This window comes from Mycetomoellerius zeteki, unplaced genomic scaffold (genome assembly GCF_001594055.1).
Source record: "Mycetomoellerius zeteki isolate Tzet28-1 unplaced genomic scaffold, Tzet1.0 scaffold128, whole genome shotgun sequence".
Taxonomy (NCBI): Eukaryota; Metazoa; Arthropoda; class Insecta; order Hymenoptera; family Formicidae; genus Mycetomoellerius; species Mycetomoellerius zeteki.
In genome coordinates, this window is record NW_017256212.1 from 496,994 (window position 1) to 511,608 (window position 14,615).

At 39.3% G+C, this 14,615-nt stretch overlaps 1 protein-coding gene across 1 annotated transcript in view; it reads left to right on the top strand.

Annotated features, from left to right (window-relative positions):
* LOC108731468 (homeobox protein prospero) overlaps window positions 1-14,615 on the top strand; it is a 30,554-nt gene that overhangs the window by 2,289 nt on the left and 13,650 nt on the right. The window contains exons 2-4 of the mRNA XM_018461816.1: window positions 1-855; window positions 1,589-2,059; window positions 4,317-4,471. The exon at window positions 1-855 is cut by the window's left edge and continues 15 nt beyond it. Coding sequence (XP_018317318.1) covers window positions 1-855; window positions 1,589-2,059; window positions 4,317-4,471 — 1,481 coding nt within the window. The remainder of the gene's footprint in view (window positions 856-1,588; window positions 2,060-4,316; window positions 4,472-14,615) is intronic.

Genomic DNA, 14,615 nt, shown 5'->3' on the forward strand with positions numbered 1-14,615 from the left:
CAACAACAGCAACAACAACATCAACGACAAAGTTCGCCACCGCCACCAAACCAACCTCAGCAACAAAGCCAGAACAACACTGGACCTTCGACGCCGCAGACGCCGCAAATGCAACCAGCCAGTACGCCTATACAACATAAAGACTTCCAGGAAAGGTTAAACGTCTTCAGGGGTGCCGCCGCAGCAGCCAGCTCGTCCGGTCCTCATATCACCGGAGCCGATTTGGAAGGCTTGGCGGATATCTTGAAGACGGAAATAACTTCATCTTTAACCAATTTGATTGATAGCATAGTAGCAAGGTTCGTGCAACAGAGGAGGTTTCTCGGTAAGCAAACCGAGGCAGCGCAGGCTGCTGCCGAGCAGCTCAATAAGGACCTTCTTTTGGCGAGCCAAATGCTCGAAAGAAAATCGCCCAGGACGAAAGTAGTTGACAGAGGAGCTCCACAACCACCCGGTGGCCCAAACGGGCCACGGGGGCCCCTCAACAGTGGGCCCCCTCCTCCACAACCCACGGGGTTTTCACAAATCGGGTCCATAGGTGGTGTACCCCATGGCCCTCATACTGGCCCCACGGAAAACAATCTTAACCAAATGAATCAGCTGCCCTCGCACGCAAGGCCGAGCGTTGGAATGTTTCAGACTCCAAAACCGCCAACGATATACGCTATGGCCTCCATGCAAGCGCAGCAACAACAACACCAACAGCAACATCAGCAACAACGCGAACAGCAGCAAAGAGAGCAACAACAACGCGACCAATATTGTAATATGAGAGGTGACGAGAGAGAAAACAGGGACTCGGAACAAAATGAAGCTCTGTCACTTGTCATGACGCCGAAGAAAAAACGTCATAAGGTAAGCATTACAACTCAAATTTAATATATTGATATAAGTTAATATAAATTAATGTACTTAGAATTATAATAATATTCATATAAATTGATATTTTTTTAATTTTATAATTTTAATATGTGTAAATGTGTATATATGTATAAATTGGACAAATTTTTACATATATAAAAAAGATATTAACTTCAAGTGATTCGTAATATTCGAATAATATTATGTAAATTGAAGTCAATGAAGTCACAGTGAAAGTATTATAAACAATTATGATACGAATTTGGATCGATGAGAATAAATATAATTAAATAAGAAAAATTATATCAGATCTTAGTGCTTAAATTTACGTGTGAATTTATATACATATCTGATTCTGCAAACTGTGCGTCGAAATCTTTTACATTCTTAATGCTCTTATAAAAATGCTTATTAGCATCAAAAATTCTTAAATTGCTTGTCAAATTAATAAATGATATTAATTACTACTCTGGTTCCGTTCATGATTGCGTTTCAAGATCGAAAAAGATTTAAGCATGGAAATATTTAAGCACTAAGATCCACTTTGAGCAAATATAAGATTTCTATTCTCTCTTTAATTTAAAAAATAATATAATATCAATTTTTATTATTTTTATTTTTTATGTTTTTATAAAATAGTTATAAGTAAAATTAAAATTTATATTAATTATGTGAAATTGATAAAAAAAGTCTAACTAAAAAAAATACTAATTAGTACGGTTTACAGGTGACGGATACGAGAATTACTCCGAGAACGGTATCCAGAATCCTAGCGCAGGAGGGAAACGGATCTCAAGGAGGTAGTGATAGTCCCCCGCCTCCTCCACCACCGAGACCTTACCATGCGCCACCACCGATGCTGCCGGTGTCCCTGCCAACCAGCGTAGCGATACCAAATCCAAGCCTCCACGAGAGTCAAGTGTTCTCGCCCTATTCGCCGTTTTTCAATCCTCACGCGAGTCATCCTGGTCAAGTACCACCTCCGGGGCCACATCATTTACCCGCGAGTCCTCCGGGTGGAGGTGTAGAACTCAGGGATTCCCCTCCACTGCCCCATCCGCCGGCTATGTTGCATCCAGCCTTGTTGGCGGCAGCCCAGCACGGCAGTCCGGACTACGGACACCTTAGGATGGACAGCAACGACCGAGCTAGCGACTGTAATTCCGGCGACATCACCTACGATGGAATTCAGCCTACAATATCCTTTACTAATACTTACATGCTAAAGAGCAAATTTAGTAATAATGCTCTGTATTTTATAGAATTTTATAAAATTCTATAAAATGTTATAAACATTTCTTCAGATAATATTTATAAGAATTTTATATATTTATTATAATTAAAACATAAGACAAAATGGATGTTAATCATTCATCTATAGATAATATTACTATTTAAAAAGAAAATATTATCTATTAAAATGAAAAATGTTATCTGAAGATTAATTCGTGTGTCAAAAAGAATTTAGAAATACTAGAGAAAACAGTTAAGATACTCAGGAATATTTTTTGACAGAGGAGAAACGAATCTCGCGCGCGAAAAGTTTAGGATATAGCGGTGAGTTTTTTGAGAGAGAGAAAAAGCCGACAAAATGGCTCGCTCGCTTGTAAGGTGGCTGGAGCGAGGAAGCTCAGACGAATGTTAGATTAGTTTGGTACGGAGTTAGGCTAATGTTGGCTGCACCTACGAGTAGAGTTTGTCCAGCAACAACGCACCGAACCAAAAGTTCTTTACCTACCTCGGCCCACCCTCGGCCTGCAGTCTCACTCAACTTCGCAAGCCAATAATCTGTCCCGCAATTTCGCAATTCAGCCTGAGCATTTCGCGAACTTTACATTTCGAGCGTCTCCTCAGTTTATCCTAGCTAAACTACTTTTGCTGATTTCAGTGATACGAGCCTTTGTAAAGCTAAATTTCTAAACATCGACTTTTATCTATAATTTTTCATCGTATCTTCTCCGATGTGCGCAAGAAAGATGTTTCATTCATTATATTTATCGTCACATTTTAGTACGAAAACACTTGATAGAGTACCATACATAATAGACCGAAAATATTATCAGAACTAAATTTAATCGAGTTTATTAGAAACAAATTTGCGATGTTTGATCAATTGTATTTTTTGCTATTTTTCAATAATTTATCGCAATTTTTAAATATTTTCATAAATAATGATAAATGTTTAATATAATATATTATATTTAATATACATGACATAACAATTAATAATAAAAATTTATAGATTAATATTTCAAAGAAGAGAATTCTACATTTGTTGAATGATTTGAATTAAATTATAAATTTGTAACAATTTAAAGGATCTCATATTTGTGAAATATCCGTGTGCCCAAATTTTATTTAAAAATGTTCTTGACCTTTTTCAGATTGATTAAAATAACCGCGATTGCATCCGGTTAAAGTGCACTCTTAGGATCGTCAGAAAATGATCAGCGAACGGTTCACCAGCTCAATTATCGTGCATGATCCACCCCGCCGCGGCTTGCTTCTGAGTTATCGAAAGAGCGTGCAGAAATCCGGTGGCTTGCGAATCGAGAGTTCGCCTCGGTGCAACGAGGAAAAAAAGGCGAGTGTCGCGCGGGTTCGTGTGAGCGCCGATCGTTCGATGCAATGTCGGAACTGCATCGGCATGTTGGACCGGGTCGCTCGATCGGGTAGCGTGCCGTTCTTTGCCGCCTTTTTAGTCGGCCTTTGATGTAAAATCAATGGCGCATTTTTTTCACTCCCTCCTCTCTCTTGGGGTAGGTCGAGCGCGTTGTGCATCGCCGTGACACGATCTGCTGTTCCGCGCTCCTCCGGACGCACCATCCTAGTCTCATCGCGGTTCTCGCTGGCATTTGATGCATCCGAATTCATTTTGTTGCCTACGCCCTCTTTCTCTTTACTCTTTTTCTTTTTTTCGAAAAAATCTATTTCAAATTTTTTAGCTCGAGATTAATGCGAGATTATGTACTGATATTTCACATTCATAATATCGAGTATAAGCTTACACGTTTTGAATAAATCAAATTGGAAGTACAGCATGGCATAGCAGAGTCGCGCGAATTAATCGAATAAGATTGCGATGAAACCACATGTAGAGATCCTATTACCAATAAGGAGTCAGTAAGGCTTCTGCTGAGAATACGGCCAATCGTAGATCAACTTCCCAGAACCCTTCTATCATCTACCCTTGCGATAATCGCAATTTGTATGATTTCTGATCCGATTCGATACGAAAGAAAACACGATTATATTTGAGATATTCAGACGTTCGAGAAACGAGTTGATTTTCTCTCCCTCATTTTTTTCTTTTAGCTTAATCCTTTTTCTTTTTATCGCGAGGAACTCTCCTTCTTCACATTTCTCATATATGTATTTTCTCTCTCTCTCTCTCTATGTGTGTTTATATATATTCATATACATTGCAAAATGGTATTTCTTTAACCGCGGTGAACTCGTCGACGCTGACGCCGATGCATCTGAGGAAGGCGAAGCTGATGTTCTTCTGGGTCAGGTACCCATCCTCGGCCGTCCTTAAGATGTACTTCCCCGACATCAAGTTTAATAAAAACAATACAGCGCAGCTGGTCAAGTGGTTCTCCAACTTCCGGTGAGTAATGTATTACTTTGAATTTATAATAACAACACAGCAAATAGTCTTTCTAAATTACGCATCATTTTACGTGAGCGACTTGTTTTTTTAGTAATATTCTATAATTCTCGTTTTAAAATAGCGTACGCGAAAAACCGACAATCTTAAAACTAAATATATCTTATCACGATATTTTATCACGAAATACGTTCGTATTCAAGAGATATTTTTATAGACATTTTAACGTTTGAATAAACGAATACATTAAAGCGCATTGATAGGAAGCAATTCTTCTAAACCTAAATTATTTATCTATCTAGATGTATGCAATTTATCTATGCTTTAAATCTTTATGTATGCAAAATCGCGAATATTCGATTCTAAATCAAGGATTACTTTCGGTGCGGTTACTGCTGTTGAACGGATAACTAAATTCACAAGAACGAGCGGACGATCATGTAGAAAATCTCAAGGATTTGGCGGACAGTCGTGTCGCCACACCCCTACATAATCTCGGACATTTTCGATCTCGTACGGTACTTTCTAGAAAGAATGAAATCGTGGAAGACGTTTCTGATAACAGAGGCGCGTTTCGTGTATGCAAACGAGAACGAGGTTTTCGAGGGATCGACCACTCCCTTTGCAGAAGCGGTCAGAGCCCAAGAGACGAGAGTCACGATGGGTGTGTCCGAATCTTAATTACCCTCTCTCGTAGAGCAGCTGGGGATAAGTAACGCTACCTACATAGCATCAGGTATAGAAGCGTAGGAGGCCGGTAGGTACCGACGCATACTGTCCGGCAGGCATTAGCCTGATTATAATTAGGCTGAGTACAGTACAGATCCAAGATACAAGGCGGTCGAAGGCAGATCGCGCGCGTGCCCTCGTCGTTACATTATTACCGCTTTCTTATCGCGAGATGTCCACTCTCGTGAAAATCGTAAGTCCTTCGCGCGATGGCATCGTGTGCCGTTCTCATAATTACGGCATGAAGACCACGTGTCTGGGATATACTCTAAATGAAAAATGCATACGCGACGATAAATAAAACGTTAACGAGTAAGCGCTTAGTTGTTCTGAATAGTTGAGTTAATTACAATATCTTATATTGTATACCGTCAGCCGACTCGTCACTGAAGCGTTTCGAGAGTATCTTTTGCTACACTTTAATGTCGTTTGGTTTCAAGTAAATGCGGAGCACGAATCGTACGGTTGTTCCAAGATAATCGAGCGGAACGGGGATATCATATACATGAAATTGCGAAAACAAAAAATAAAAGGATTCTGTTCATTTTGATAACGACGCGAACATCGTTGTTAATTATCAGTCTATTGTTTTGTGTAACTTTATTCATTGGGCCTATCCAAAAAGAGTGGAATCGCTGATAAAAGAGCAAGCACGTGGTCTGTTTGCGAAACTTCCAAATGTCCGGCGAAATTGCACGCTCGTATTTCACGGTACGCACAAAGCTAATTACCGCTTCAACATATTTCGGTACATTTGGCCCGAGGGTTTTTTTTTGTCTCCTCACCATTCCATCCACCTACCTTCTCCAAAGTCTTCCTTAATGAGATTGTTATGTTTTGCACTTTGAAACTCCCTGTAGACTACAATTTTCTTAAGCAAACCGAAAATAGTTGCTTCTTTATTAATTCAAAAATAAAAAATCCAAAGAATCATACGTTTCGAATGGTATGTCGAATAGCGCTATGTGACTTACTTGCATTGATATTGATATATTACAACTGTGAACATGCTTTTTAAATATTTAGAACATGTTAGTCATATCATGATATAATCAATAATTTCCATTTGTTTTTCTTGTATAAGATATATCTGCCAATATATATTAATTTTTGAAAGTGTATATTAATAATTTATAGTAATGTTCTGTTTCTATTCTTCTATGTATTAAAAAGATAAGATTTTAATTTATCATTTTCGTAATAAGAGTTTTAAAACAATTCAGGAGAGTTCTTTGTAGTTTCCTATTATTCGTTTCTAATTAAAATGAAAAACGTGCCTGAAGATTTTCTTAAGAAAAATTAATTAAAAGAAATTTTGAAGATGTTTTATTTTATTCTATTTTACCAGTCTCTGCATGGAATTCTTTCTTTTCACAGCTAATCACGTAAAGGTTTGTCCTGTAACTTTTTCCTTCTTTTTCTCTACCAGTCGTTGTCGCGCGTGCTCGATCTGATAGCCTAATGCACGGCTTCCTATGCGGAAATGCCTCGCTACATTATTCCACGCTCCTACGTGCGCGGTCGATCCTCCACCCCTTTTCCCACCCTAGATCATCGTTGTACTTTTGTCACGAGAATGGGCCGAGACCATCGTCGCTGCCACCTGCTATGTCGATTATTATATCGTCGTCTCGTTCCCTCTATAAAATATACAAACCGTCGACTAGATTACCTAAGCGCGTTCTTAGTGATTGATCAATCTCCAACTATTGATTCATTGATATTAAGGGGGGCGATAAACCGCACAAAGGAAAAAAGAACGCAAAAATTCTATTTTTTTTCCCGATAATGTAACACGAATGTTGTTTCCCCCTAGTTACAATATTTATGGATATTCCTCACATACGGTTGTTGGCAAAATTATTATAAAAGGAAGCGATGAAATTAGTTATTATCGTTGTCCTGGTATTTAACTAAAAATACAAGGGGCATACTTATCAGAAAATACTGAGAATACCTGACATAATATAACAAACGTGATTTTTATAAATAGGGTCATATATTAATGACAACGCATATAACTACAATTTCTGTAATCATAACATTTTCTTCAATGACATCATTTATCATTGTACATCCCTCGGCGCTGTAGATGCCAGAGAAAATCGGAGAAGAGACAGATAAAAAGAAAGGGAGTGAGAGAGAGAGAGAGAGAGAGAGAGAGAGAGAGGCAAAGAAGAATAGAGCGAGAAGTAGAGTGATAGAAAAAGAGCGGCAACGAGAGACGGTGGCCGAGCACAAAGCGATCGTTCGCACCCTATTTTCTCACGCTCACGCTCGCGTCGAATCGAAAGCACGTCCGATATCTTACGGAGACTCGTTGACGTCGCGCGTACATCACCGGACCTGCTTATACCGACGATATTGACAGCCTTCGTTCGATGAAGCACGCCGTGGGGGATGATTGGGGTCGTCTACGATCCAGGGTACAATGTGTGCGCGTGTTCACGTCTGCGATGTGTGTGTGCGCGTGTACCCGTCTCTATCACCTCGCATCTCTCCCTGTCCGTCTATCCGTCCGTCTGTCTGTCGGTCGACCGATCGGCCGGTTCACTCCCACTCTCCACCCCCGCGAACGGGAAAAAGAGAGAGAGAGAGAGAGAACATGAGAAAGAGAGATACGCGGGCGGACTCGGGTTCGTTCGTTATCAGATCCCATGGTAGGACACGCGACTGAGGTAGCAGATCCTATCTGCGGGACGGAAGAAATTTTATGTCGTATAATGGACAACGGACGCACACACGATACGATTTTAACCGGACGGTGAATCTACTTCGCACGAAAAACTCGGGTCACCTCGGAACAAGTACGAGAATCGAGCAACGATTTTAGATAGTGCGCCGTTCCTTTTCGGCACGCGTTCATTTTCACAAGTTTTGCACTTGACACTTAATTGGGAATTCTTCTTCACCTTCATAACATTAACATAAAATTTACTTTTTTGGAAATAATTGCTTCGAAAGAATTTATTTTTCATTATGATATCTCTGATAAATGATTGTAAATATTTCACTCATCCGCCGAGCATTTCCCGATTTATTCGATTATATGCTAAAATACTTCTTTTGTATTGTTTATGGACCGTGGATTGAGAAGAAATTTATAAACGGAATTTAATCTGGTTAACTATATAAATAGCATCTCTTCGGGGAAACTGTAAAGCGGAGACTGCGGAGAGTAGCAATATCTTCGATAAAGAGGCTTCCAAGTGGCGGTTGACGAGAAAACGCGAGCTAATAGCTCGGCCACGGACAGAATAACATAATGTTGCAGGAAGAGCAAAGGAGACAGCGCGAGAGGGAGAAAGTACACGATATAAATGAAGAATCGAAAGCTCTTGAGTTGTTAAATAATAAAGTCCACGATGGTGAATTTACCTAGTCACGCTTTCAAGGGGTTGCTTATCGCCGCGAAATACTCGATAATTCTCCTGGAGGGGGTATGGTCGGCTCCACGTGTTCTCTCTTTCTCTAATTTCTTCTTCGACTCATTCTTATCAGCCGACAATCGTTTCGTAGGCGGACATTACCGTGTCGCTGCTCGTCCGTGGAGCGTACGTCGCCGCAGCGTGGTCGGGGTAATGACGCGGTAATTTTCTAAACACAAATTTCCTTTTTCAACCCTTATCTTGCCCGTCGGACACGTGACCGGTCGTTAGCGTTCGTTTTCCTCCTTCGTGCGGTCTGTCCGCGCGTTCTTAGTAACAACCGGCTACCTCGACATGCACCTCTCCCACGCTTCCAAGTAAAACGCACCTTGCTTATATCAAGCATGATCTTCTCACCTAGTGACATGCTATTATCGAGAGGCCCCCGCACTAAAAATTTCTAGTACTTATTTATACGTAGCATGTGCGATCAATTAGAATAATTATAAGTACACAAAATGAGGAGATATAATATCAAATATTTCAAGTCAAGAGTAGATGTGTTTTACTATTGGCCGTTAAAATAATATCAGTCAATTTTATTTTTAATATACCAGTCAAATTTATTTTTAATATACAATGGATTGATATACAAAAAGATTTAAGTTTTTCTAAATATTTGATCGCATTTCGGTATCTTGTATTTAAATTTAAACACATAGGTATATTTAGTCGAAGAAAGTATATCTATTTAAAGAATAAGAGGATTGACAGTTTAATTTCGTTACAAATAGGAAAGCAAACCGGCATTCTGTAAATAAGAGAACCACTAATGTTCTTAGCTTCTAAACGGTAGTTTACGTTTTAATTTCGTAACATCGTGCGCATCTAAAAAAGTGGTACTGCGAGTGACGTATTCAAAGATGCACCCGGTGCGTGTGTAGCCGATTGGCGTGTTGTTTAGCAAGAAAACTTGGAGTCGTGCATACGTAACCATGACTATACGATAACGCCACGAGCAGATTTTTTTTCTTACTTGCAAGCTGCAAGCAGCGGTTCCGACTTAAAGAAAAGAACAGGAATGAATGTAGAAAATCTGTGACTTGAGATAAATAAGAGCACAACATGCTTTGCATATCCACGATAAAAGCAGGAACGGTTCTCAGTATTCCTCCCCGCGAGCCATTTACTTTAGTTTAACACATACAGAAATGAAGAAACACTATGTCTTCCATGTGATTATTCAAGCAATCATCTCCTTATGATTGATATGAAGGATTAATATTTGAGATTTTGCTGAGGCAGCTACATCTTCTCCATTTGAGAAATTTTGCCAGGTATCATTAGATGATAATCTCGTGGCAAATCGACAAATACGCGAGGTCCGAATTTTCGACAACTTCTGTACACTTACCTAAATAATTCTAGTAATACGCGCATAATCGTTCGAAAAGAAAAGGAAAGAGCTAATCGAGCGAGAGCGAATCACGGAGGAAACAAGAGATTCTAAGAAAAATGAGCAAGTAAAATCCTTTGAGACAAAAATTGCCGCGAGGTGGTAGGATCAGAAGGAACGCATCGAAATGAAGAAGGCAGTCGAGGAGGGTGATTTAAAGAAAGGGAATAGACAGCGGGCTGTATCTTGGCCGTTTCTACCCCGTTAATGAACAGAAGGAAACTTTGGTCTTTGACTTTTGGGTACCTAGTAGTCTTGTCGAGAGCACTGCAGCCAGACCGTCGAAGAAAAAGAAATGCCGAGGGAGAAGACTAAATGCTGCATCTCGGTACTCTTACAAAAGAATATCCGCGAGGAAATATACAGGAAAATGTGTATGCTTCTTTGCATGTAACAAGATTGCCTGTATGAATAAATTCAAATATATAAACCTGCTCGTAAGGTACACAGAGTACATTAAGAAAATAACTGGGGAAATTTACAGCAATTTCTTGATTAAGGTTTCAGCGTTCATCATGTTACACAGAATAATAGCTCCTTGCTGTTCTTACTTTTTGCTCGTCTCTGATTCTTTCCATGTAGTTATTCACAATACCGACGCATTACATACAATTAGTGGTAGACTTCCATTTCCTTTCATTATTATGCAAGCAACCTCATTCTTGTTAAATTACAAGCAATTCGTTATCACAATCTCGTCTTTGTAAAAATTCATGTATTAAAATCGTACACGAAGATAAACTATGTCATTAGATTTGTCATTTTATCGGACATTTATATTTTAAAATACTTTAACGAACTGTTATCATTTCCGTTTCCTTTCGACACACTTATAGTACTTACAAAATCCATTTCGAGATAAAATGTTCCTCTCACTAAATTCGCAGTATATGTATAACAATATTATGTCATATTTGAAAAATAAGCTTTTATCAGCGTATCAATGAATCTTGCACGCTGTAAACTACACATTGAAAAAATTAAATATTGTTGTGAATAATATATTATTGATATAATGAAAAATAGTTCAGATTTATAATTTGATGATAAATTTTATATCTATTTATAATTTCCACGTATATGACAGAGAATAATTTAAATATATAATATAAAGGAGATAGAAAGCTAAAAAAAGAATTCAAATTCTTTATATCATTGTTATTTAATAATTATCGTTTAATGATTACCATCATAATTTATAATGTTAAGAAATTTAAAACCTTACGACGTATCGAAATCTTTTCTTATATTATTGCTTCTATACTTTATTATAATGTAATATTACAATAATATGTTAATTGACGTTAAAAGCTTGCGATATTTTTAATAATCCTAGAGAATTGATTTTCTAAAGAATAAGTAATTTGGTTTGCCATTAGAAGTAGATGAAGCACGCATATCGGACGAGGTATACCCCATACGTGATGGTTGTGCGTGTAAACGGTAGTCACTTAATTAAAAATTACTTAATTACGTTCTTGGCACTAATTAGGTACGCTTGGTTCTCTCTTAGCTGTGCGCCACGACTACCTCACCACCACAGCTACTTCTTTCTCTCCCGCTCTCTGCCCATCTCACTTCTACCTCGACCCCTCCAACTCCATCACCCTTTAGCTGCCTCCTCCACCATCTCTTAATACCCTCTTCCGTCTCTACACTCCGTTCACATCTACTTGTCAGCGAGGTCTTTGTCTTAGTTGCAGTTTTCAATCTCTTTTTCTGTCGCTCCTTTCTCGGAGAGACTTCTTTCTCCAGCCTTCTTTCTCTTTTAAACGAATATCGAATCACCGACAAGCTAACTTCCCAGCGGCGCAAACATACCGTGAAATATCGAATAACGTTGGACCGCTTCTTGAACTACCGATAGATTCATCAACAACTTTTCAAATGCCGCCAAATGTCGCCAATCGAGTCGCCGATTATTCTCATTACTCAACCTTGCGGATACTTACGCTTTATTCGCGAGCAAATTGTTAATATCTCCGAATATTTGACTGAAACGCAATTGATACATCGACATTAATATATAACATGTACAAATCGTTAAATTATAATGCGTTACGATTGCATTCTCATTTCTTCGTTCCAATAAACGCAGGGTAGTTACGGTAATAATTGACTGAAATTGTTCGTACGTTCACATATGATTTAACACATGAATGATCAGAAAGAATGAAAATCCTGATAAGCACGGATGAACGCGGAGGAATGGGCTTACGAGGCCCACCCTTGTGAAATGTCAGTATCGTAACATAAGGGATTCCTGCTATTTCTTCTCAAATTTTTTGATAATGAACGCAAGTACGAGAAATACGACCAGTATTGGCTGAGCCGTAGACAATACTGTGGCCGCAGGGCTATCGCGGGAGGAACAACGATGAAGGTGGGGTAGGCCGGAGGTTTCGCGGGAGGCAGCAGGGAGATTGAGATGACATGCGGGGAGGGAAAAAGGAGCAGGAGCTGAGAGCGGGGGAGGGGGAGGGTGAACGGAGGCTTTATAGGGGATGTAAGCATCGCTACTGCAAGGCTAATCCGCCGCTATGAGATGCTACTTGCAGCATGAGCACGGTACACTCCCTGCCAAAGATTTCTCTAAAGCGAATCTCTTTTTCCGGTTGTTGCTGGACAATTAAAAGAGTTCATTGAACTTCGCGCGAGTATAAATGTGTTCTCAAAATTGTGAATTAAAATGTCTGAGTTTCTATTTTCATTCTTAACGTGATACAAACAGCGATCTTATTGAAATTGTAAAGAACGACAGAGGGAAATAGAAAATGTATTAAAAAATCATTAAAAATTTTAGCTTCGAATTGTTACATAATTTATTAATATTCTTGTGTAAAATATTATTATGTTAAATGTAATTTGCATTACCATTACTAGAAATAGATTTAGAATGTGTTAAGTATGATGCTTAAGTTTTTATCGAATACACTAAACTCTTTGCACATTCAACATTACAATCATTAAAATATTAATTATTTCCATATATTTACAATATCGATGAACTTCTTCTATATTTCATAATAGATTCAATTTCTATTGTTTATAGAATCCTTCATACTAAATTACATTGAAATATCTTTGGTGATAAATACTTTCAGTATTTCTAAGAAATAGTCTCGGAACTATATATATATATATATATATAGTTCGGTAATACCAGAAGGAACTACTTGGCACGATGCCTGCTTTTCTTTCGACAATCTCATTTGAACGCGCTAATTAGGATGTATTAAGTAGAAGATCCAAATACAGAAATACAAAATCGTCATAAATGCGAACATTTAAACGAATAAATCGATTAATGATTTTATCATAATTTTATTCTAATGAAGAATCTAATATACGTTGACAATGCCAATCGCGCGTAACGCGAAATTAATCCCTTCGAAATTCAAATTTTATCACTCCTGTAATTTTAGCAGTCGCGATGACCGGCTGAAAAAAATCATCGTGGGTAAAGATTAAAAAATGAGTTACCCGGGAAACTGCAACCGGTAATCCATTACGTCACGTCCATCGCCAATGCCACCCATTTGCTGCATCCTGTCCCTCCCACCTGCCCCTCACAGTCAGCGACGACCCCACGCCAGTCATCCAGACGGCCGCCACCGTTTTTCATCCCTGCGATTCGGAAGATCTCTGCGTGGGCGTGTGTGTGATTCGCGTGTGCACGCAACACGCAACATCCACGCGTGAGATCCTAGACACGCGCGAGATTCGTGCGCGCGCGCCGCACGAATCTCCGCGAAAAATGCGATATGATAATGTTCCCAGCGTTTCGCTCTAATCGGCTTTGTATCCGCCTGTGACGGCTCTTGTGGACGAAGGGGTTGCGGCGGGATATCGGAAGTACTAAACGGACGGCTAGCACGGCGGGGCGAGGAACGCGGGGATATACGGTCGGGATCCTGGGGGCAGTCAAGAGAGGCGAGCCTGTGCCAGCCTCCATGAAGGATTTAATTTACATCCACCGGCGAAAAACGCGGAAAACAGTTTATCAAAAAAGTTACCGCGCAGACTCGAGCCGTAGAGTGAACGAGCGAGAGAGGAAAAGAGAGAATGAGAGAGAGAGAGAGAGAAAGAAACGCAGGCCGCGAGGGAACGGAAGAAAGAGGGTTACACGACGGCAGAAATGAAATTGTCCGTGCATGGATTACCGCCGACTTCGTTATGCCCTCGCATTAGTGCTCTTCCCCTACCAATCCTCTCTTTTCCTTTCTCGTTCCCTCTCTCCGCCTCGTCTATATGTATATCCATTCTTCTATATTCGAAGCCCGGATGCAATGCTTATTTGATATCTCTAAAACGGTACTTAAATGTAACTAGTTACCAAGGAAAATTCTTAAATCGTCTTTACTAATAGACTTGCGTCCGTCAATTATTGTACATCAACAAACACACTAAAACTCGAGCAAATAAAAATTGAATTAATCATGACTGTTCGTTATGCGATTATCTTTTGATTATATTATTCTTGCGAACGGGAATGGCAACGAATAATAAATGTTAATGTCGTTTAAACTGCGAAATACATGTAATTAACCGAGAATTTAAACGCCCAACATAGTTTAATTTCGGAAGAGCG